The 24,437-nt window shown below is 38.5% G+C and overlaps 3 protein-coding genes across 7 annotated transcripts in view; all 3 read left to right on the top strand.

Moving 5' to 3' along the window:
* The first annotated feature begins 777 nt into the window (after nt 1-777).
* LOC117569959 (uncharacterized) lies at nt 778-1,456 on the top strand. 2 transcript variants are annotated; one of them, XM_034251332.2, is made up of 3 exons: nt 778-877; nt 942-1,244; nt 1,316-1,456. In XM_034251332.2, exons 2-3 carry the CDS (start codon nt 962-964, stop codon nt 1,393-1,395), a joined length of 363 nt encoding a protein of 120 aa, XP_034107223.1. In that variant the 5' UTR covers nt 778-877; nt 942-961; the 3' UTR covers nt 1,396-1,456. The 2 variants fall into 2 exon arrangements, with proteins under 2 accessions (XP_034107223.1, XP_034107222.1); XM_034251331.2 differs by having other exon boundaries at nt 818-1,244.
* Nucleotides 1,339-3,105, top strand: LOC117569958 (UBX domain-containing protein 6). The gene is made up of 4 exons (XM_034251330.2): nt 1,339-1,484; nt 1,551-2,564; nt 2,625-2,773; nt 2,835-3,105. Exons 1-4 carry the CDS (start codon nt 1,431-1,433, stop codon nt 2,944-2,946), a joined length of 1,329 nt encoding a protein of 442 aa, XP_034107221.1. The 5' UTR covers nt 1,339-1,430; the 3' UTR covers nt 2,947-3,105.
* A 376-nt stretch (nt 3,106-3,481) lies between these two features.
* Nucleotides 3,482-24,437, top strand: part of LOC117571998 (protein N-terminal asparagine amidohydrolase) — a 28,894-nt gene continuing 7,938 nt past the window's right edge. For 2 of the 4 annotated variants that reach the window (XM_052003732.1, XM_052003734.1), the window contains exon 1: nt 3,483-3,650. The gene's annotated coding sequence lies outside the window, so the exon portion shown is untranslated. Of the gene's footprint in view, nt 3,651-10,820; nt 11,189-24,437 lie in introns of those variants that run through there. The other 2 variants (XM_052003735.1, XM_052003733.1) reach the window with 2 other exon arrangements.

Genomic DNA, 24,437 nt, shown 5'->3' with positions numbered 1-24,437 from the left:
CGAAAAATCATTCAATTATGCTGAAACTTTTGCCACAGGCACAACTTATACACACAACCACAACATCGACAACATCCTTGTTGCTGTCAATATACCCCAGGTGCATCAATAAAGGGGCGTGTCGCTCGGGAAGGAGGGGAGCAACAATTACGCAAGCAGATTAAACTGATCGCCACTTGTTGTCCCTATTCTTTTAAGGTCAGCCACTTGATAATTTACGAGAGGATATGTGCTCCAAAATCTCTGCACGCTAATGGGGTCACGCCCTCAGGTTATTATTATTTAACCCAATTATTGTTGCACCGTCTGTCGATATACCACACACACTTAAGTAGGGGAAAGGCAAATTCAAATTGCGCAACAAGTATTGCGCGCAGTTTTATCGACTTCTTGCTGATGCAACTTCTAGTGTCTGGTTTAGGTTTTAACAGCGTCTGTTAGCATAATTCAGCAACGGTCGATAAATCGATAGGCAGTCTTGTATCTACTTTTTAGTATAAAAATACTGCTGTCAGCTACCCGCTTTTTACTTCACTGCTAACTGTATGGAAAATGAGCCGAGTTGTAATTGTCACATTATGCCACAAATCTTATTTTACTTAAGGTAATTTTATATATGGGAGAAGGACACTCGAATATTGAGGCAAATGCTTACGTTGCCGTCCAAGTTTTTTGAAAAATACAAATAAAAAGCTTTTGAGAACCACGCACGCCATTTCCACTGATGTGCAACCAGGTGGCAAGTCTGCACGTCTCTTTACTTCAGTATATACCATCAGTTATAACGTACATCTTATAAAATAAGCTTACGGTCACACTCTGAACTAAGTCATATACAGCTGCTGCGAGTCATTTTTTTCGGCAGACGCAATACAACGTAAACAAAACGCAATAAAACAAAGAACATTAACACACATATACACGTTAACAACATTTTGTAGGAAGCAGTGTTGGCAAGCAAATGAGTATCGACTTATATCTGCACTCCCTCAACTCAACCCTACAGGCCTTCGCCCAACAAGTTGAACACTTTGCTGGCGTTGCTCTGCAAGCTGTCGTGTCTCTGCGCTCGGAATTCGATAGCTTCACTGGCGACTGGCGTTGGCAAAGTCCCGTTGAGTTCACTGCACTGCAAGCAACATTGTTACAAGTGCTGCTGGTGTTGCTGCTGGGTACGGGTGCACTCATCGCATGGTCTTGGGGCGTCTACGGTCAAGTGATCACCGAGAAGTTTGTCAGACCAAGTGAGTAGAGAAGCCAAGTAATCAATTTGGAATATAATGGTAACAAATCGTTTTAACGTGTAACGTTTCAGGTACATTGAAGGAAATTGAGGAGCTTAAATTATCTGTGGCGAAATTAAAGTTGCCTAAGGAGCATTCACCTAGAATTTAAACAACCAAAAACAAAACAATATACAAACGTCAAACATGTCGAAAATCAAGCGTTTCTTCTCAAAGAAGAAGGAGGAGGCCGCTTTCAAGGTAATTTCGTGGCAACTGACATCATCTGTTGACAAGCCCTAATTGTATATTAATTCTATTTGTCAGTTGCGCATTGGTGGTGGAATGGGAGAGGGACACAAATTGAATGCCCCCAAGCAGGAAGCGCCATCGACGAGCTCACGGCGCAAGATGGATGTTTATGTGCCGCCCAAGCGCAATGAGCTGAGCAACGAGGCGCGTGCTGCTGCTAATGCCGCATTAGCGCGCATTGACCGCAAGGATTCAAAGGATTTCAACACCTCATTAGCGGCCATCAAGGCGCAGGCCAAGCGTGAACTGGAAGCTGAGCGTCGCCAGAAGGATGAGTTGGCCAATTCAAGCAGCTCGGTTTCTGTGCCCAGTGGTAGCAGTGCATCGGCAACTGAGAATAAGAATTTAGCCTGTCAGGGCGTCTTCTTTCGCTGTCCGCTTATTGGCGAGGAAGTGTTAACCAAGAAGGCGTGGAAGGCCAAGATCAAGGAGTTTCTCTATCAGCAGCTGGAGAGTGAACGTGGCTTAACCGCTTGTTTAATCATACAGAATTGCAATGTAAAGGAGAAGGCGGATGATTGCATTGCCACGCTGATTAAATATCTGGAGAACATTATCAAGAATCCCGATGAGGAGAAGTTCTGCAAGATACGCATGTCCAACAAAATCTTTAGCGAAAAAGTGCGCTATGTGGACGGTGCCTTGGATGTGCTTTATGCAGCTGGCTTTAGCGAAGTGCAGATTGATGAAGAGCCTTTCCTTTTATGGACCAAAGAGCAGACTGAGGAAGGTCTTGACCTCGCCATGCTTGTGGAGGCCTTGAAGAACTCGGAGACCATTCAGCTTGAGCTGGATCGCAATATTAAAGTGCTGTTGCCATCGCAGGCACGTCGTGTTGTCTTGCCAGACGATTTCTATCGCATCTCACCAGAGGAAATAAAACGGGAGCAACAATTGCGCGCTGAGGCCATTGAAAGCTCTCAGATTCTAAAGACAAAAGCAATGCGGGATCGCGAGGAACAGCGCACCTTGCGAATGTATCGCTATTCTCTAATCAGGGTCAAGTTCCCCAATGGTCTCTACATACAAGTAACTAGTCTGGGATAGAATTTCCCATTCACAAGTATTAATTATATATTCTTATTTCAGGGCACTTTCAATGTATATGAAAAGATTGCCGATGTCTTTGAATTTGTACAATCTTGCCTGGCGGATGAATCGCTGGAATTTAATTTGGTGGCCACCAGTGAGGGTAAATTCAACGAAGAAGACATGGACAAAACTTTATACGACTGCAAGTGCGTAACTAATCATATGATATCAATTACAAATTTGTATAATAATGTCTTTAACTTACAGACTCATTCCAAATGTCCTACTTTTGTTTACTGTGCCGGCTATCCCAACTCCAGTTGCAGTTGATGTCAACTTCTTGAAGGAGGAGTTACTGATGCTGGTCCAGGAAATGTAGGATTCATTATGTGGCACCACTTGATAATGCATATTGGCAGCACATTCACCCAATGTCGCTGATTTACATATATGGCCGCTTTTAAGTTATAAAGATGTTGTTATTATTTATTGCTATCTATTCAAATCAAATATAAGCACATGTTTCGAATTAACTTCACACGAAAAGTCTTTATTATTACGGGGTATTTTGAAAAATTTCCACTTTTGATTTTTGCACATTTTTCACATATTTGTTTGAACAGATTTTATTATTATTTTGAATAATCTTTTATGCGAAGCTTAAGGTTTTTGAAAATGTCTTTGCTTCCGAGCGTGATTCCCCTGCTTTTAGGCAGTTTCTTTATTTTGCAATTCTGCTCATTCCGTTTTAACATGTCACTTTAAAGAAATTCGAAAACTGCGCATCACCATATGTTATCCCAGGGCTATGGAAGATTTCTGTAAAGTAAAATGGTATATTTTATGTTACTGCACTTGCGGTCACACCGGCCTGGTCTTCCTAGCCCACAGCGAACAGCTGTTTTAGTCAAATTGCTGTGCGGTCACACCGGACTGGACTATTTAACGTGATATTTATTGAAGCTAACAAATAAAAATTAGCCAAAACTCAGTGATTATGAGCTTAAAATTGAAGTGTTAAACAGTGTTTAGATAATTGAAGGCGCGTATAAACGAATTTAAAAGTGATATGCAAAAACGCAGGTGAGTCAAGTGCACAAATTGCAAATGTACCATAACAAACAATAACAAATGCGGCAGCAAATGGCGCTTTGTTATTCTGCTTTCTTATTGCCGATGAAATAATAATATACCCAAAAGGGAATGACCGATGGCATGTTAATCTCAAGAGGGTTGTTTAATTTAAAGTCCATTGCGTGCAACGAACATGCTCATTACCGAATTTATTGGACAAATAGGAAGAGCTGCTGCAATTCGTAATGCATTGTTAATTAACGCAAAAGGGCGCCCACTATGATTATTACTCTTATTAGGGGTCTAATCAGAAAGAGAGGGGAGGGCAAAAGCAACTCGCAGATGTGGGTTAAAACAAAACACAGGCATCTGCGATTTAATGAATCCATTTCGAGCCAAACGGTAAACACAACAAACTAAAGCTCTCAAAAGCAGGCAGAGTAAAGAGTCAGAGGAGGGGAAAGGGAGGGGAAGCGATCAGCCAATTTGGCGCAAAATCTTTGCAGCCCAAAGGCGCGTTGATCTTGGGAAAAGTAAATAGAGAAAATCCGCCCGAAAGCCAACTTAATGAATCTTCTTTTGTGTGGCTGCGGCGGCAACAACTAGAAACTTGCAACGTGCAACGCGCAACTTGCAACGCGCAGCTACAGCTGCTGCTAAATTAAATCGAACGATGGTCTGCAATCGCGCCAAATCGAAACCTGGCCAAGACACGCAGCCCAGCTTAGTTCAGCTCAGCTTAAGCTAACATTTTGTGTTTTTGGCTAGCCACAAAGCTCATTGCCAATAAATTGGCCAGGCCAACGATTTGCTGTTGTTGTTGTTGCTGTTGTTGTGCTGTGCTGCCATTGTTGCTGTTGTGCTTATTATATGGCCATGGCAGTATCATCATGGTATCTGGGCCTTCATTAAACGTCTTGACCAGAGCCCAATGATAGCGGGTTCAGCGTTAGGTTCGAGTGCGTGAGATATGCATTATTTATCTAACGCTCGCAAATATTTCTTAACAGCAACTTCAACTTCAACTTCCTGGTATGCAACCGCTAAGATAGCGCATAGTTAAGCGTTGGCTCCTTGATAGAGAAATTGAGCCTTAACTATTTGGGACATTCTCAAGCTTAGCTGCTGGCTAACTGGCTGGCTGCTCATGTTGCACGTGCCACAGCCATATTTGATGGCAACCTTTTGGCCCAGTGCCGAATGCGCCAAGGCGCTGATTGAACGATTCGCAAAAAAGATCATCACCCGTGTGATGTAGCCCCCCAAAAGATGATGAGGTGCAAATTGCGGCTGCCATGAAATTGCAAATCAAGCAGCTCCCCTTCAACTTGCAACGTGCAACTTGCAACTTCCACTTGCAACAGTCGTTCCAGTCGACTCCCGGCACTTGCATTTCATTCAAAATTGTTTACTCAACTCCAACACCGAAGTCGAATTTTTTGTGCCCTTCTGCACTCTTTGCCTCGACTTTTCTTACCTTTAGTTTGCTGAAAATTGCAAATCGAATTTAACCGATTCTCCGCTTCAACTTCAACTCCAGCTCCAGCTTCTCTGCTCTGACGTCTGACGCTTGATTTGTTTTTGCGGTTGCCACGAACCACACAACACAACAATTTCGAGCGCGCCCTTTAACAAGCGTTTAGACTGCGCTTGCGCCTCCATTTCCCTCTCCTCTTCCCCTTCTCCCTCTCTCTTCCTCTCTCATTGTGGCACCTCGTGACCCATTCCCAGTGGCCCGAAATTGATGTTGTTGTTACTGTGTAATGGGTAAATCGGTTAGAACCGAACCCCTTTTGCAGACCCGACACGCAAGCGCCCTGCATTTACATATTTTTGCCTGCATTTGAACTCTGAACTCTCTTGACGTTGAGACTCCAGCTCCAACTCCAACTCCAAAGTTGCAACTGCCAAGCAGCAGCTGTGCCACAAAGCTACAAAAAAAAAAACAACGGAAACACTGCGACTTCGACTGTGACAAAACCCTACTTTGCCTCAATTAACACTTTTGAACTTGACAAGCCGCAAAGCGCACACACAATCAACACACACACACACTCACACACATGCACACATGCAACACACACCCAACACTCACCCTCTGTAGGAAATAGAAACCAATCATCATATCGTCATCATCATTTATTATGCTTAGCAGACTGACCGGAAGAACTATTCGAATTGACGCAAGATTTATTTTTCCTCAAGTAAACGAAGTGTTTATTTTTAGCATTTTTACAACTAAATTAAGTACAACATATTTCTGGAAAAGATTTTATGGATTATAGTTAATCTTATGCTTTGCATAAACCTTTTAAGAATTTATATAGGATTTATTGCAAATACTTCGATTATCTTTGAAAATAAATAGAAAACTGTTATTGCAGTTAAACAAAGTTTTATTTATACAATCCAATATTTTACTTATAATATTATGGGGAGGTGACTAAGGAAAGCAAAGTTATAATATTAATAAGAAGTAAACCCAAATTTGGTTTTATATTCGAGCACTGATAAAGAAAAATTATTTATAATGAAATAATGACTTTAATTTCTTAAAAAGTAATAAAACCAAATAAAATTTGTTGAAGGTTGAGTGTCATTTATCTAAGAAACATTGACATTCATGGAATAGTTTGATGCAGAAATTTTTCATTTATTATTAACGCGAAATTATAATAAAACAAGTAAGAAAGTTACAGTCGAGTGTGCTCGACTGTGAGATACCAGCTGCCCATTTTTAATAAAGGCAAAATATTGCGGTATCATTTTCAAAATATACCGAAAATACTAAAAAATACTAAAAATATATCAAATGGTATTTTTGGTAAATCTATATAGTACTACTTCAAAATATACCAAAGCAACTAAGACCCCTAGTAAGTAGGCGTTTTTGTCCATACAAAAGTATTTCTTTAATAACTTCCACAATTCCACAATTTGATCACAACCAAATTTTCAGGAATCATAACTACTACAGTAATTATTGTATATACCAAAATTCGTAACTCTAGCTTTAAAATTAGGCTAGGGTCGGAGATGCCTCCTTCTACGTGTTACATACATTTCCTGCCGGCACAAAGTTGTAATACCCTTCTACCCTATGGGTAGCGGGTATAAAAAAGTGCAAATTCTCTTTAAAAGTATTTGAAACATTGACATATTTAGTAGTGAACTTATTTTTATATAATAATTTGATGTAAAAATGTTCCAATCATTATAATCCCAAAATTATAATGAAAAAAAGTGCATATTTTCTTTAAATATTAACTTCTTATAGCAATAACAATAGATGTTTGTACATATGTTGTAATGTATTTTAAACCACTCCGGAATCCGTCTTAAAAAATTCTCGTTTATGTTTGTGAGAAGTCAAATAAAATTTGCCTTAAAAGCAAATTAAAATTCGAAATTGATAAGAACAAAAATGATGACAACATTAATCTATTTAAGAGTTTCTCGGAAGTAATTTGTAGTCTGATTAGCACTTTCGTCAGCAAACAGATCGGAACACGCAGCTCTAAGTCATCCATAAATAGTTTTATTTTGCACCCACACAAATACACTTTACGTATAGCGATCAGATGAGCAATTTACAATCAGAATAAGAATAAGAACTTCCGGTCAGAGCATCGCTATTGACTGCCTCATTGAATGAGTTAAATGTTGAATGAATGAATGAAAAATCTTGTCATCTTGTGGCAGCTGCAACAACGACATCTTTGCTCTTTCCTCTCTCTTTCCTCTCTCGCTCATATCACGCGCTCCACGCTGATTATCATTCGCGACCAATTAGCGCAATCAAGTGGATGCCACCAAAGCATATACATACATGCAACACACTCCACTTCACTTGCCTCGTTCGTTCGTTCGTTCTCTTCTCCCTTTCGCTTGCTGGTTGCAACGCCTAGACATGGAAAATCTACGCAAAAGTTCACAGCTTGATAAGATTAATTGGTGTCGCCTCCCGCTGCAGCCTTCGACGATGCCTCTGCCATCTATCTATCTGTCTGTCTGTCCGTCTGTCTGTCTGTGTGATGCTGCAACTTCTGCTGCGGCTGCTGTTGCAGTCAATTTCAAATACATTTGCAATTTGTCAAATTTGGTAGCTTGAAGATAAATTAATTTCGGCATCGATTTGATCGCTTGTCTTTCGAGCCATTTTGCATGCAGCGTGCCAAGTTGCCTGTTGGCTCTTGGCTGCTCGGAGCTGCCTCATTTGGTTGCATGCCTCGACTGGGCTTTGGCCATTGTAAATGTGCTTTAATGACCATTGGTCAGCAAATCTCATTTTTTGTCGTCGTCGCGCGCCAACGTTGAACATGCTCGACATGGACCGCCTGCTGACACACACACACACACACACACATAGACACTAGCACACACACACTTACACTAACTTGGTTGCCAAATGCTTAGCTTACTGGTAACTGGTACCTGCCCCAAACAAAAATAATGACCACTGTCCACATGCTGCACATTTGCACATATTTTCGCATTTTCCTATTTTACTTATAGTTTATCTCCCCCCTCTCTCTCTCTCTCAATCTCTCTAGCTCCTTTCTGCACTTTCAACACCGAAAAAACAGTTTGCACTTGGCTTTTCTCCAAGTTGGTCGCCACTTTGAAAAATTACATTACAAATTGCCCACATTTGTCTAATTAAATCCCTGCTCCAATAACGAGTTGAATCTTCTTAGATTACAATCTCACAGCGGTGCGTAATGACTTTGGTCAGTTTGGGGTTTCTTCTTTTTTTTTTTTTTTTTTTTTTTTTTGGGTCTTCCGAGTCCTTTCCTTTCGCCAGATTGCGCCAGCTTGTTCAGGTGGCTAACGTTGATTGGTTTGTTGCGATAATAAAGCTTTATATAAGCTCTGTGCTTGCAATTCATTGCGTATACTTAATTTTAGCATAGAGAAAAGCTGATTTTACTATTCATGATTGCGGGAAAGAGAAACACGATTTTTGTCTGACAGAAGTAAAGGGAACATTGCTTAGAGCAGATCTGATTGCAGCTTAAAGCCGTAAAGTGATTAATCAGTTCATCAATTTGTAATAAGCTGGCAGTCAGATCTGATTTTACTTTATTAACTTACTCTTTGCTTTGTTCAATGTTGAATAATTTTGTGATTTGTAGTCTCATTAGAGTATTCAATTTATTAAGTCATCCTAAGTATTCTTTGAAAACTGCAATCGTTTATTTGTTGGTTTCTAAAATGTTATAGTCACATAAATTCTGAATATGATAAAAAATAATCAAATAGATCACATTTATTTGTAGTTTAAGAATAATATAAACTCTTACAAACAATACTTAACAATAAAAATTAAAAAGGATAGTATCTAATTTCATTAGAATTAAAGTTCTCTATAGAATAAAATATAAAATTCAAATATGGGATTGAGATGAGATTGAAATTTAATTTATAGTATTAAAGTATTGATTTTGAATTTTTTCTCTAAAAAGTTTTTTTAGTAAGATTATTTTTGGTTTATCAGATTATTTCCTCAATGCTTAGTTCTACTAAAGTGTTTAACAATTCAAAAAAGCTTAAAAGCCTTGAACTATATAAGAAATGTCCAATATGTTTAACAACATAAGCAAATGTGAACATTAAACTTAAGACTATAAAGAGAAAAATTAAATGACGAAATATGATTTCATTTGTGATACAAAACTTAAACGAAACGAATGGTTTGGAAAATGTATAAATACATTTTTAATGATGTACAAATAAGAAGAAAAATGAAAAACATTAAATGCAGATGAACAACAAATATTTATAATTCCTTTAAAACTCTTGACATGATTAGTCTTTATTGTCGATAAAGGGCTTAACTACACGGTTAACATATTAGCGCTCCCCTCATTTATAAACCATATAATATCGATTGAAAAGAATTAGTTGTGCGCCTCGTTAAATATGAAATAGGGGCTTGAGGCTTTTAAGTGGCCCTCAGTTGCATTTACTCGACTTAGTTGTGCGGTTGCCAGTACATAAACTGCTAGCTGTTGACCAATTAGATGCTGCTGGCCGGCTGCTGGCCAACTGCAACCCCAAAGCTGGACACAAAACTCGACCACAGAGTACATAAACGAATGACCAACAACAACAACAACAATAGCAATATAATGGTAACGACACTGCACCAGTATCTAATGAAATTAAGTTAAAATAAAATCAAATAAAACTAAGTAGAATAACAAAACCCGAGCTGCTTGAGTTTCACTCAACTCAACTCATTTGCTGCTATCAGCTGTGACTCGCTCAATTTGAGCGCAGTTGGTTTCACTCAGCTGATAAGAGCACGTGTTGTTGCGCCGTCTCTTTCTCGCAGTCATTCACAAGACATGCTGCAAGCAACTTTTGGGGATTTCACTCAAATTTATATAGGATTAAAAACTATAAACTGCATTCATATTTTCGAGGTATAAAGGAATCAAATAAAAATATGACAAAGTAAACGAGTTTATATTTAATAAATGACGAGAATTACTTAATCTTAGGTAGATTATCATCATATATGATAAATTATAAGTTAACTTTAACAAGTTAATAAATTATTTATTTTATTTATGGTATTAAGTTATTCCCTTTTCAAGAAGACTTTGAGCAATATTCATATCTTATTACCTTTGCTATTATATTTGTCATTATTTAATATTTATAATATTACTAAAAAGTTACACTTAATTGATCGATCCGTACGTCATAAGCTACACTTAATTACTAAACTCTTACGTATAGCACATTGCCTAATATCGATCATTCCCTTCGTACCGATTTAAGTTGCGTTCTTTTTGCATTTTCAACTTTGAAGCCAACCGGCAGTGAGTGTGCGACAGCAACAGCTATACTTACTAGTCTCGACAGGCGAGCCAGAGAGGGACAGCGCAGGTAGTGTGCGTGTGTCTGTGTGAGTCAGCACAAGAGTGAGTCAAGAGCACAAGAGAGCAGCTCTCACTTGGAGTTGATGATGACTCTCCTAATGTTGCCGGCGGCAGAGCAGAGCAAGCAAGCATGCGCTCTCTGTCTGACCAGTTGACTGGGGGCGCACGCGGCGCTGTCGCTGGCGCCGACTGAGACCGAGTTGAGTCTACGAGATGGACTTGAGCTTCAGTTTTAGTCGCTGTCGCTCAGTCTCTGTCGCAGTCGCAGTCGCAATCGCAGTTGGTTTGTCGTTCGCCACAGTGCTGAGTAGCCTCAGTCCGGTTTTGGAGCCCAACGTTAAGCGCGTCTCGCGGATTGTGCAGTCTACACTTTAGTTATTTGTTGTTGTTGCTGTTGCTGCCATTGTCGTTTGCCGTTGTCGCTGCCTGACAAATCCCATTTTCCCCATAAATATCAGTGCGTCTCTCTGTGCATGCAAAAAATTAAAGAGCCGACGGCTTCCCAGTGAATTGTTGTGCGAATTCAAAAGAACCCAAAAAAAAAAAGAAACCAAAAAACAAACAAACAAAAAACAGATGCAGCGATAAGTGATCCCGAAAATATTCCCGAAAAATCCCACAATAATAAAGAGGCGAACCCAGGCTGTAAGAGAGAACGTAAGTTAAGAACTGGAGATAACCGAAGAATTCTACCCCAAAATAAAAGATTCGAAACGCATATTGTGATCTGATTTCAGTTCGGTTTATGAACAGAGTACTTCTTATCACCACAAACATACACACACATTGAGAGAACATAAAATATATTTGAATAGAATTCGGAATCAGTCTTGGCTCTGCTGATAAGACAGGTTCCATACATACGTATAAAAAGCAAGGCTCGCTATGTGGGGAGATCGTGTTTCCAACTCTCGAATATAGTCGCATTTATTTATTATTAGATTACAATTCTGTTTGGGGGCTTTCCCAATGCCCAAGGGAAGCGCGCTTGCATCGCCAAAATTAATAATGCTGCATCGGAATCATGTACAAGTGATTAAATTAATTAATGATATAGACACTGCGCAATAATGTCCACGCACACACACAAGACTTTTTCTCTTTGGATCTCTCTGGGTCCAGAGACAAGTCTTCTCCTCGTATCTATCCATCTGTGGCTGTTGGAGTTTTGAGTTTTCCTGTTCCTTCTGCATGCAGCGCGCCACATGATGCAGGTTGTGTTTTTGTGTTTTGTGGCCAGTCGGATCTGTCGGAGGCGCGCAGATCGTTGTCTTAACTTGTCGTACACGATGTCTTATACGTGTAGCAACAATTTATTTCTCCCCGCGATGCCGACGTCGATGTCGATCCCGATCCACTCGAAATCGATGGACAATCGTCGGTCGATCAATCAAGCCTCTTTCGCTAGCCATCCCTATGATCAATATGCGCTAGCTAAAAATAATACCCGACGCGTTATCTTTAGCCACACGCTCTGTCGTTGGCTTTGGCATCTTCATCATTTATTAAAGATTAACTACAGACACTATGTGAAAAAAGTCTTGTGATCAAATTGAAATTTCAACTTTTTTTTCGTTTATTGATTGCTGTGAAATTTTTAGGATTGAATGCTATTAAGTATATAATGGGATTTGTGATGTAGATCAAAATTTTTAATTACTATAAAGTTTCAATACAATTTGATTACAATCTTTATAATAAATGCAAGTTAGCAATAACAAATTCTATTTATTGCTTATGATTCTATTATAATACAATTTATTTCAAATTTTATTGATATTCTAGTTATAAATATTTTAAATAAATTTCTAAATTCTCCCCCAATTCGATAGTTTCCTAAATATTGCACAACTGAAGCATCATCATTCAACTTGAACTTCTTTATGACTTTTAAGTTAGATGAACTTAAGCATCTCTAATTTGAACTTGTTTACTTACTTTGCTTAATAAAGTTTATTTAGCTTGCGAAATTTCCCGATGTTGTTTTTCTATTTGTTTAATTCATTCATTACTTTCAGGCTCAATTGAGTTTTGAAGATTCTAACAAATATTTCGAGTATAGTGTTTCGGTAATATTTATTTTAATTTATTGCTATATAATAGACGCTTAATCAATGTGTGGTTTATCAGTAGCGATTTCGATGGAAATAAGCTGAAATCTGAATAAAAACACAATATAGGCATTATATATATGGAATTGATAAGACTTAGAATACATCGAATACATTTTATAGATGAGTCAGTCTATAAGCAGTATAGCAGAGATGTTACATACAGTTTATATTTGGTGCTGAAACTCCATTAAAAATGGGCAACAGAAAGCAACTCATTTGGCTCGCACTTTGGTTGTTAAGATCATTTTATGACTGCGCGTAATTAGTTTTTACTTTAGTCTACATATTTCCGAGATGTTTTATGGTCCATCTGGGTCCAAGTAGGGTTTAGTTTTCTCGCCGTTTTATGTGCCGACGCTTCGAAACACGCAGCTAGATAAAGAGAAGGAGAAACACAGAAAGAGAGAGAGATGCTTTTAAGAAAAAATAAAGGGAGTATATAACTGTATTTCCTACTAATATCTGTGTCCAAAGTGCTAATTGAAGCATCTCCGAGCTCAGCTTGCAGAGCCGAGGTCAAAGCAGTCAAAGTTCTTTGCATTTTTCTACTCCAAGTGCTTTGTTTTGCGTTGCCAGAGACAGAGAGGAGGGGGAAAGAGGAAGCAATGTGTGTTGTTGGCTGTCCTGTTTGGCTCCGACGACTGACTGACGACAAGTGCTGCCTACACCTCTTTCAGGTAAACTGTCAAAGTGGAGATTGTTGTCGTTTGTGCCATGTTTACAGTCTTCGATGTCGAATTAATTAAACTAACTTGCAACCCCATTCAAGCTGACAGCCTAGACACACACACTCGCACACCCAAACACACACACTGCACCTCAATTTGTACTTTTCAAAAGCAAATTTGCGTCTCAGTTTAAATTGGTCAATGTAACCCGAGGCCATTGACTGTACTCCAGCCTCAGGCTGAGCCTTGAGTTATCCTTGGGTCAACACACAAGCTCCTTCACCTCCACTCGAGTTGAGACGTTGTCCAGCCTTTTGGTTGATTTTCATGTCAAGTCGAGACACATCAATAAAAGTGTATGTAAATTTTGCACTTATTTATTAATTTAATTAAATAAATCCTTAAGCTGCACTCGCTACGTACCATATTTTCTATTCAAAACTAACTCAACTGAAATTTCATTTCCTCGAGGTCAAATGTGAGCCATAAAGCGCTTCAGCTTAGCCACACATAAACACACACACTCACATACAGGTGCACACATCCTTGGGACATGAGTTGTCCATTGATTGGAATATTCATTGAATAGTTTTTAAGCTGATTTATATGCCATTGTCTGCTGTCGACAATTTAATAAATATTTAATTTCAACGCTCCTCCTAAATCCACACATAAAAGATTCAATCAAGTCTATAGAGGAGAGATGGAGCTAGGGATGCGGCAGCTTGCTGATGATGATGTTGCTGCAGTCAGGTATTAATAATAATAATAATAATAACGAGTACTCGCTCATGACTTGCAGACAACGTTGTCGTAATTTGCAAAACGCACAATCGCTTCCTATAAATCAAGACGAGCGACGAAAGATGCTCACTCTGTGGGATTGAGTTTTGGAATTGAGCTTGAGCACAAACCTGTTGTTGTTACCTATTCAGATCAAATGGAGCAGCAGCCATATTTCACCTGGCATCATAATGAAGCGTATTCATAGTATTCATAAGCTCAGCATTCGTTGTTCGCTGTTTGGCTTTTGTCAGTGCACCCAAATCTAAGTCATCCACACAATCCAAATCCACAAGCCGCAGACGTCAACTGCTATCAATCTCAGTTGAAACAGAGTTACGAGAGTGCGCTGCCTTCTATCCAACGCCTCTTGCATCGCTTAGACTTTGCCATCTCCCTCTTCTCTTCTCTCTCTCTTTCTCTCTCTCTCTCTTGCTCCATCATCATCGGCCTGCTCTCCCCCATATTAGATGGCCGTCCCGCTCAAAGGAAAGCGCCCGTCGCAATAGATCGCACATTGCAGATAGAGGCGTGCCTGCCACTCCACTCTACTCCACTCTATGGCCGTAGCAGCCACAGCCACAGTTACAGCCACAACTCACAGAAGAGGGCTGCAAACAAAAGCCAACACTCGATGGCTCCCATCGAACTTGGATTACTCTTTCCGTAGATTACCTTAAATCGAGTTTACTTGTCGTATTTCATTTGTTTTAATCCTTCTTCCTTAGTCTGTAAATTTGAAATCTTTTTGCGCTCAATTTATTTTCTTTGTATATTGAAATCTTTTGCATAACTCTTATGAAATAACTTTTATATACTTTTAATTTATGTCTTGCTTGATTTATCGATTTATTTTAATCATTCTAAATTGGTCTGTAAAGTTAAAAGACAAGTTATTCTTTTCTTATTGAAACTTTTTAATAGAATAGCTTATCTCTAAAATAATAATCTATTATTTTACGCTCGTTGGCAATCCTAAAATAATTTAATTCTTCTGAAATGTTTTTAATCTTGCCTCTAAGAACTATACTATATACATACATTCTTAATTTTCTACCTAGAAAACCTAAATATTTCAAATAAATAATAATAGTTTAAATAATAACCTAAAATATTTTAAAGTAAATAACTTTTGCTTCTAAAGTTCTTGGGGATATTGCTTATCTCTAATATCTTTTTTATTTGGGTATTACAACTTAACAAAATAGTTGAATCTACAAATAATAGAATTCATTTAATTTGGGTTGAAAATGCTTTACATAATTTTGGAACTCAAATCTATAATGCCATAAACTTTGTGATATTTATAAGAAATCAGCACATTACACCTTTAACTTTATTACTGGATTGTCATAAGTCCATTACTTCAAATTACGCTCGCTTAATTTATATTTTATTATATTTTTAAGAAGTAAATACCCTTTTTCTTTTAGATGGTATAGTCATAATTCATTACTTATTTTCACTTTTGCTTATTCGAGTAATTCATACTATATGTAGTCGGTAGCTCTTGATGGAATATCTAGTCATATCGTGGAACTCTTTGTCATTCCTTCAAACTCTATCTTGATGCACAAGTGGTGATGGCATTCCTTCGATTAGAGTATACAAAAGTGGAAAACCAAACAATGCGCAGTAATTTTCAGCCACAAAGGATGAAAACGCAGCGCTCAAGCGCGCGTATGAGAAGCCACAACAGCGGAGCAATAGAGCTTAGATGGAGTTCCCAATTCATCCGCAGATTTCAGTTTTCAGTTTTTGAAGCTTGGATTCGTGGAGCGCCTTTAGCAGTTGCTCAGTTGTTATAAATTATAGTGCCGCATGCTGGAATCGTATACGCGGTGTGTATGCTGAGGTGAGGTGAAGTGAGGTAAAGCGGGCTTCTCTATAGAGTGAAACTTGGGCGGCTATAAAAACAAACCTGCGCCCCCGCACGTAGCATCAAATGTAGCTTTAGCTGTTGTTGTTGTTGTTGCTGATGCTGCTGTGGCAGTGATGGTAAATATTTTACAGTGTACCGCTATAAAATTTGGTATTCCAAGACGCCACACACTGTTGTAGCTGTTGCTATTGCTGTTGCGGCTCTGGTTGCCATTACCACGTTGTAGGCATGTTGTAAATGCCAGCCGATCGCCTGCTCCATGTTGTTGTCTCTTATAACCCCCTCTCTCTCTCTCTCTCTCTCTCTCTCTCTCTTTCTGTATATATCCCTCTCTATGTGTGTCTTGGCCATAAAAACAGAAATGAGCCCACGTTTAACATGGCGAATTTTCATTGCTGGCGGCGCATCACACAAATCCCAACAGAAAAACCAACAACAAATTTCATGGCGAAATATATATGCGAAAAGTCTCATTACAAAAGTTCTCATTATTATTGTTAATTGCAATGAAATGCCAGCAGTTTGTCAGCTAATCACATTTGTAAACTAATAAACAACATTTCCTGCAAGTTTCACAGCAATCGAATGTTTTTAAAGGGGGTTTTGTAAGACTTTTTAAAAACTAGGTATCAACAGTAAATTTCTAAGAACTGCATTTGAGTCAATTTTTGAAAAATCAGTTTTTTCTTATCGTTTCATATCGTCATAAGACAACACCTATATTATAAAGCTCTTCGATTATCTGTTTAAAGAATTACGCACTGGGCACCTAAAAATTGTAGTTAGTCATGCTTAAACGGTAATAAACTTTTATTGTCAGAAATTTTCTTTACATCGATTGTCTGCTTAGGGTTTTCATTATTATTGTTAATTGCAATGAAATGCCAGCAGTTTGTCAGCTAATCACGTTTGTAAACTAATAAACAACATTTCCTGCAAGTTTCACAGCAATCGAATGTTTTTTAAGGTATGACACTCATGTGATATTATAAACTGGATTTCATTAGTTAATTTCTAAGAATTGCTTTTGAGTCAATTTTCGAAAAATTCGTATACATATATAAAATTCCGTCATGAGCCCACACCTACAAAGCTCTTCGATCAACTGCTTTAAGAATTACGCACTGGGCACATAAAAATCGTAGTTAGTCACAGATAAACGGTGATAAATTTTTATTGACTGCAATTTCCTTTATAACGATCGTCTGCTTAAGGTTTTGAAATTAGATACTATAGGTTTTGAGGTACTGGAACTATAAAAATTGAATAGCTTATCAGCTGATCGCACTCAGGGCGTGATAATCGAAGACTGTTGACAGTTTTACGAGCTTCTGAGAGTATAAAATACTAAAGAGTATAAATACTACATAGTATAAAATACTAAAAGTTCCAGCTGAGGGCTACTTTGGGTTGCGGCATTATTTGATGATCCCAACTGCAGCAACAACCCACGCGAAGCTGAAGGAGCTAAGTAGCGGGGGACGTAGGAGAGACGCAAGCAAGGGGAAGTAGGAGACGGCAAACAAACAAAGCGCCGCAGTTGTCAAGCTGGCAACAACAAGAACACGAAGAAAACGACTGCAACAAATGCGACTCTGTGCTATGCTAATTACTGGACATGACAGCAGCGAACGCTTTTGGAATCGGCAGCAGACAGAGACAGCAACAACAAGAAGCAGCAAAGCGACCGTCGGACCATGTGAACAAAAGGCGCAAAACGTTTTTACGCACACTCCACACACATTCGTACACACACACACACACACACACACACACACACACACACACACACACACACAAGTACAAAGTAGCAGTCGCATTTGCATTTGCATAAGCAGCCATAAACTTAGCAGAGGCTCGCTACAAGCAACAACAAAAGTGGCCGAAGCGACAACAAGTCGCGCGATCGCAGATTTACACGTACATACATACATACATACATGTGTGTGTGTGTGTGCTTGTACTTAGCGCATTTTTACTGTGCGCAAACCTTTTCTTTTCTTGGTATTTGCATAAGTGTATGCATTAGTCTGTCTGACTATCTATGTGTGTGTGAGTGTGTGTGTAAGCTTGTGAAATTCACACAGTAAAAGCACATTTCCTTTTTTAGCAGGAAGCTTGCGACATTCAATTCAACAAAACAAAAACAAATACTTCAAATACCATTTATAGACTGAAAGAGCTTGTTGTAATGTTATCTGTAAAACCAGGGAGATCTGTTGAAACAGGGGAATGTATAGACTACTATTGGAACAGCTGAGAGATTTACATACATACGGGATTCCCACTTTGTTATTCAATTTAGATTTCAAAGATAAGAACCCTTTAGAAAAAAGAGTTAGAAATGGTTTACGTTTCATACAAAATAATATCGTATATTAAAGCTCGATTTAAGAATTTAAAACAAAAAAAATATACAATATTCTGTTTTTTTAAGAAATTCTAAAATTATGATCTTCGCTATTGTTTTTTATCACATTGCATCATTGATATTTTAAAAACTTGGCTTCTTTCTTGACTGTTCCTAAAAATCTAGATTTATTAATTTTCATAGGTAAAAACCTTATACATACGTTTTCAGAGCAATTAAGTTCTATGTTAATGAAAACTTTAAATTTTGTTTTCCTTATGTACTTTTCATTATGAATTATTCTAACTTGATTTAAGAGATATGTGAATAATTTGTGATATTGTCAGCATAATTTAAGTTCAGGGTAGTAGCAATTACTTTTTTTACTACTATCCTTCTCTAGAATTTATCTACAGCACTTCTTGTTATACTATTTATGGGCAGTTTCAATAGAAATATCTTAATGGAAACTGTTCTAGTTAACTTGCGCTCGTTTCGCACAATTGTATCGGGTGATGACAGTATAATGAACACTTCATCTCTTTCAACCCAACCACGTATAACATCATCAATCATCGCGAGTGTTGTTCGTCGTGGTCTTCTGATTTGAATTGGACTCATCTAACTGCGGGTGAGCATTAGAATTGCACGATACTCAATTCTAATTACAGCTATTCAATAATATTACACTCGAATTTGATTCGAAACCAGTTTTTATTATAGAGCCAAGACAATTGCTAGGAGTTGCAATGGATCAATGGAGCAATGGAGTTGACAAAACATGAAAAACATGTCCATAAAATGTCAACTACAATTTCAATATCTTGTTATGGTTAAACAACAGTTCCAAAAAAAATTAAAAATTTGTTCGACTCGAACATGAAGACAAAACTTTCGTTTTTCGTCCTCGTTGTTTTTGTTTTGCGCTTTTGTTTGGATTAAGAAATGCCGCAGGAAGGTAGCCAAAGAAATCGACAAAGAAATGCGGCACAGACTCACGATATTTGCGTGCCATCGCAAAATTGAATGGAAGTCAATTGGCAGTCACGTTTAACTTCTTTCTTCTTCTCCTTGTTCGATTGCCACAAGGCAATCCTCCTTCTTCTGTGCTCGAAGCCAACCTCTAGCTATCTTTCCCTGCTCCCTGCTCCACTCTAGAGTTGGTCAAATTAAATTGTCAGTCGCTCGACTTGCGTCGTTCGATCTGTTCATAAGGAGTGTGGGAGGAGTTTCGTTTGTTTTTCTAAGTTCATTTTTTTTTTTGGCTATTAAACAGCCAATGAAATCCATTTGGAAACGCTTCAAGATTTTCACATTTAACCGCGAACAACAAAATTTCCCAAAAGACAATTTTATGGCCATGAAATGTGTACAAAACAATGACAACGACAACTGCCGCCACAGGAACAGCAACAAGCACAACAACAACAACTGCAACAGCAACGACAACTACAACTGACAACGGCAGCAACTGTAACTGACAACAACAGCAACTGACAACAACAGCAACAACAACACATCGAAGCAGGAGGACAAAACCAAAATCACGAACCCGGAAACAGCCTTAACTTTAGTCTTTTCTCAACTCTCTAACTTCTTCTCGCTCCCTCACTCAGACTCTTTTTTGTCTTGGCCTCTCTTTTCTTTTCTTTTCTTTTGCGGGCGGTTCAATTAGTAACTATTATCAACGATCGCAGCGATCTTTCTTAAGACAAATATTAAGAAATAATAGATTAAAATCTAGATTTCATATGCTTTACGTATAATCAACTTAGTAATCAAGTCATTATAATCTAAGCATTTCATTGATTTATTCCTTAATTTTTCTAATATAAACTAAGAATGTTAGCGATATAACTTAAATAATTGATGTAGTGCAGACTTGAAATCTCTTAAGCCAGCATTTTAATTTAGGACATTTAATATCAATACGTATAAATTTAAATCTGGTATAAATACGATAAACTGGAATATATTCCTGTTAACCTGAACTCAAGATGTTAGATACATTTTTGCAATTGAAAGATTTATTACTTGAACTAAGGAAGTACGAGGTTTTCTTAATGATATAACTATCTAACATAATAAGGATTTACTATATTTCCTGCTAAATCAAATCTCTTGTTCTACCCTCGGGACCGTTTTCTCCCTCACTCACTCTATCTCCGTCGCATCACATGTGCGAAATTTGTTGTTGTTGTTGTTGTCTTCAATTTCTTCATTTTCGAGCAACAACCGCCCACCGACACCGCATGCCGAAATTTCCGCTGAAGATCGTCCGAAACGGGGAGTTGCTTGAGGAAGGGAATTGGAGGCAAGAGGCAAGGCAGCAGAAGTTGTAGAGAGAAGAACTGAGTTGAGAGAAGAACCGGTCACTGAAAATTTGTTCGCGCTTGTTGACAATTGTCGTGTAAGGGCCCATAAAGAATTTGAAATGTGCAGCGCGCATGTTACTGGACAATGGACGAAATGGGCAGCAGGTGAAGTGAAGACAGAGAAGGGGGCAAGACGACTTCGAGACAGAGCAGTTAGTTAGGTGTACTACATGACGGCTCGATGGCTCAGTGGTTGGCTGTTGGCCAACGGCAGCCGTGCTGAATGTCGAGACTGGTGTAAATTACTTTAGCGCAAACAACGAGCGAAGAGTTGGAGTCGAAGTCGAAGTCGGGAGTTGGGCAGAAAACAGATGATCCATTCAGCAGGCGCAGGCTTCAAGTGCGGCCAGTTGTCAGTTGCAAAGTTGATAGTTTCCAGCAGTCAGTTGGCAGTTGCAAGTTGCCAGTTGCTAGTTGCCAGTTGCTAGTTGCCAGTTGCTAGTTGCCAGCAGTCAGTTGCAAGCAGTCAAAGCGGCAATCAATCATTTGGCCAAGTGGCGGCAGCAAGAATGCCGAATGCCGGTCGCTTAAGCTCAAGCCAAATGGGAACCTGTTCCGATTGGTGTGCACAGTGCCATAGTTTATTGTCGTTGTCGTTGTCGCTGTCGTTGGTTGTTGTTGTTGCTGTGGTTGTGGTTGTTGGTGCTGCTGCAACTTAGCTATCAGTGTTAAATCTACAAGATCATTTTCTCAGCGCACTCAGTGCGCTACAACCCATAATTTGTGATTGTTATAAACTCGCAGCGGGCCAATCGACAGACCGGACAACCTTTCCGTCTCCCCGGCTGAGTTGAGTTGAATTGAGTGGAGCTGAGTGGAGCGAAGCTGATCGACCCACCGCTTTACTCAAACCCGTCAATCAGACCCAGACCCTGCAGCCTCATCGTAATAGACTCGTCGTCGCACGCGTAATGAATTGAAACGTTTCTGATGCTTATGACCAGGCCAAGTTGCTGTTGCTGTTGTTGTTGTTGCTGCTTCGGCTGCAACAACTGGCATTCAATCATTTGGCATTGCAGTTCACTTGAATTCGGGCTTTTGATCGCACAGCCATGCGGTATCTTGCCTCATGATTCTTCCCAGAACTTCAAGTGGGCCATTGTCTATTTGCTGTTGCCAGTCGGCAGTTGCTGTTGCTGTTGCTCTCACTTGATTTATTTGCCTTGCACTGCGACTGAAGGCAGCGTTGACAGCCTAACTGGCCACGTTCCACAAGCCACAAGCTGTGATTAGAATGCAACGGAAGGAAAACATGTGATTGAAGCGAGGAACCAAGGCAAAAAGTCATTGTAAAGTTTCATCCGGATGAGGTGCTGTGATTTTTAGTGCTTTGTCGGTAGTTTTCTGCCTTCATAAGTAAATGGATCTTACTGAAAAGCTTTAATCTATTTATATTACTTGACAAAAACAAACATTAACTTATCAAGCTTCAATGATTGTTGTACATTTATATGTTTCCTAAAAGTAATTTAGAAATTCTATATGGCATACATTTATTTGTGGACCTTACTCTTTAGTAGTTTTATAACACTTAAGCATAGCTAAATATATTATTTGACCTGACTAAAGAACTACATATTAACTTAAAACCAAAAAAAAGAGGAAGTCTATAATTTCTTAGACATTTCGTTCTTTATCTTTGTTTAAAAATTTGGTCGCAATTGTGCATTAACCACTAACTAAATAAATACTAGATATTCATGAGGATAAAAACTGCGCAATAAGTGGTTTTAATATCAAAATATAACCACAACTACGAAGGGAAACCAAATGCAATTTCTTTTGTTTCAAATTCGGGATTTCGATACACGCTCTGATTTCCTTTTGTAATGCGAATAAATACATATGCATTTTATATCAGTTTGTGGAAAATTACAACTAAGAGTTGCACAACAAATAGTAAAAAATATAAAACCACAAAAGTGCAACAATCAACAAGATAATTTTAAGAATGTGAGAAATATAGCATACCAAACTTAATAAATTTTCATTTCCTAACATTAGTTGAAGTGATCAGCTTCTGGTGAAAAGTATTATTCTTTCCATTGTGCAAAAAGGTTCGTAAATTTTTTGAATACATACAGAACAATAATGAAATATTTCGTAAGTTCAAAATCTAAATAAAATTAAAGCTAAGGCTGTGTGTCAAATGAACTTGTTTGCTTAATTGAATACCAAATACTTAACAGAAATACCAAAATGTTGTTTGGTATTTTAATAAATTTACTCTTTCAATAATGACGAAAATTTCATTAAAATTTACATCAAAAGAATACATTCAGATCAGAATATTAAATCAAAGAATTAAAATTGAAAGCTAAAGCTAGGAAAAATATTGGTTAACTTTTTTTTGGTTAGTTAATTATCTAACTACTTATACTAAGTACATCCTACATAACTAATATAATAAGTTATTATTTACCAGAGTGAAACCTTGAAGATGTTTCTTTCCTAAAACATAACTTTGAGTATTCACCTAAGTCTAAATTCAATACAGTTCAATTGAACAGTAAATCTCATTCTTAACCTTATTTCGTCGATATTTCGTTAACAATCCCGTGACTAGATGAACTGTTGTTGTTGTATTTGGCAATCCCGTGATTGGGGGAGTCACCATTTGGTACATCTCTCATCAGTGCGACGTTTTGTTGCAACGTTTTTGCTTTTGTTTTGTTTTATTTTTGCTGTCCATATCAAATGAATTGAATCTTGGATGTGGAAAGCTGCAGCACGAACTGACTGCCAGACCGCCCGCCCAGCAGACAGCCAGCCAGCCAGCCTGTCTCTCAGCTTCACTCAGTTTGATTGCTTATCAGCTCAAAAACGGTTCCCCGCAACTAGACCCAGTTAGGAGAGCGAGAGAGATTGGCTGGCAAAAAGGGCTTAGCACTAGACACTAGAGTAGGAGTACGAATATCTATCTATAACATATTATGTCCATGGTGGGAGAGAGAGAGAGAGAGAGAGAGTAGAATTCTACAGCGGCGGGTTCTTTCGTCGATCCTTTTGGGTTTGGGGTTTTGTTGCGCCTATCGCGAACTGTCATCATTTTCAAATTATTTCTCGTTGAATATCTAATCAAGATTCATGCATGATCGCGGCTAAATTGCTTCCAGCCAAGACACATAACCCACCAACAACAGCGACAGCAACAGGCAACTGGCAACAGGCAAAGCCAAAGCAAACGGCAACAGCAGCAGGGCATAACAATTGCAACAACAATGCATAATGCAACAAGCTTTGGGTTGCAAGAGGAACGTGCAACAGCACAGCACACCGGCAACATGCCCCCAAAAAGTCAGACGTTGCCTCACTTGGATTTTCTTTTTCTCTTCATCGTTTTTTTGTTTTTTTTTTTTTTTTGTATTTCAGATATTTGTGCGCATTGTTTTCTTTTAAGCCAAGTTAATAGTGTTGTTATTGTAGGCCAATAGTCTTCTCTCCCTCCTCCCCCTCCGCCAACCCTTTTGCACAGGAGTTGCAAACAGGAATTAGCCCGAACAATTGTTGCGAATATTCACGAATGGCACTCGCAATGAATCAGTCGCATTCACTTTATGAGCTGATCGTTGTTCTCGTTGTTGCTGTTGTTGTTGTCGCTGTTGATGCTCATTGCACACACTTGAATTAGTGTGTGTGTGTTTTGAGTGTGCCCGTCTGTACTTGAACTTTAACTCATCTTTATTTTGCTTAATTGAAACTAGACAGTGGCTGTAGGTAAATATGTAATTCAA

This window comes from Drosophila albomicans, chromosome 3 (assembly GCF_009650485.2).
Source record: "Drosophila albomicans strain 15112-1751.03 chromosome 3, ASM965048v2, whole genome shotgun sequence".
NCBI lineage: Eukaryota > Metazoa > Arthropoda > Insecta > Diptera > Drosophilidae > Drosophila > Drosophila albomicans.
This window is presented reverse-complemented; position numbering and strand designations above follow the sequence as displayed.

Coding starts and splice junctions, on each gene's coding strand:
- LOC117569959 (XM_034251332.2), top strand. CDS start 962: ATGAGTATCGACTTATATCTGCACTCCCTCAACTCAACCCTACAGGCC. Junction 1,245..1,315: donor CGAGAAGTTTGTCAGACCAA/GTGAGTAGAGAA, acceptor GTAACGTTTCAG/GTACATTGAAGGAAATTGAG.
- LOC117569958 (XM_034251330.2), top strand. CDS start 1,431: ATGTCGAAAATCAAGCGTTTCTTCTCAAAGAAGAAGGAGGAGGCCGCT. Junction 1,485..1,550: donor AGGAGGAGGCCGCTTTCAAG/GTAATTTCGTGG, acceptor TCTATTTGTCAG/TTGCGCATTGGTGGTGGAAT. Junction 2,774..2,834: donor AAAACTTTATACGACTGCAA/GTGCGTAACTAA, acceptor TTTAACTTACAG/ACTCATTCCAAATGTCCTAC.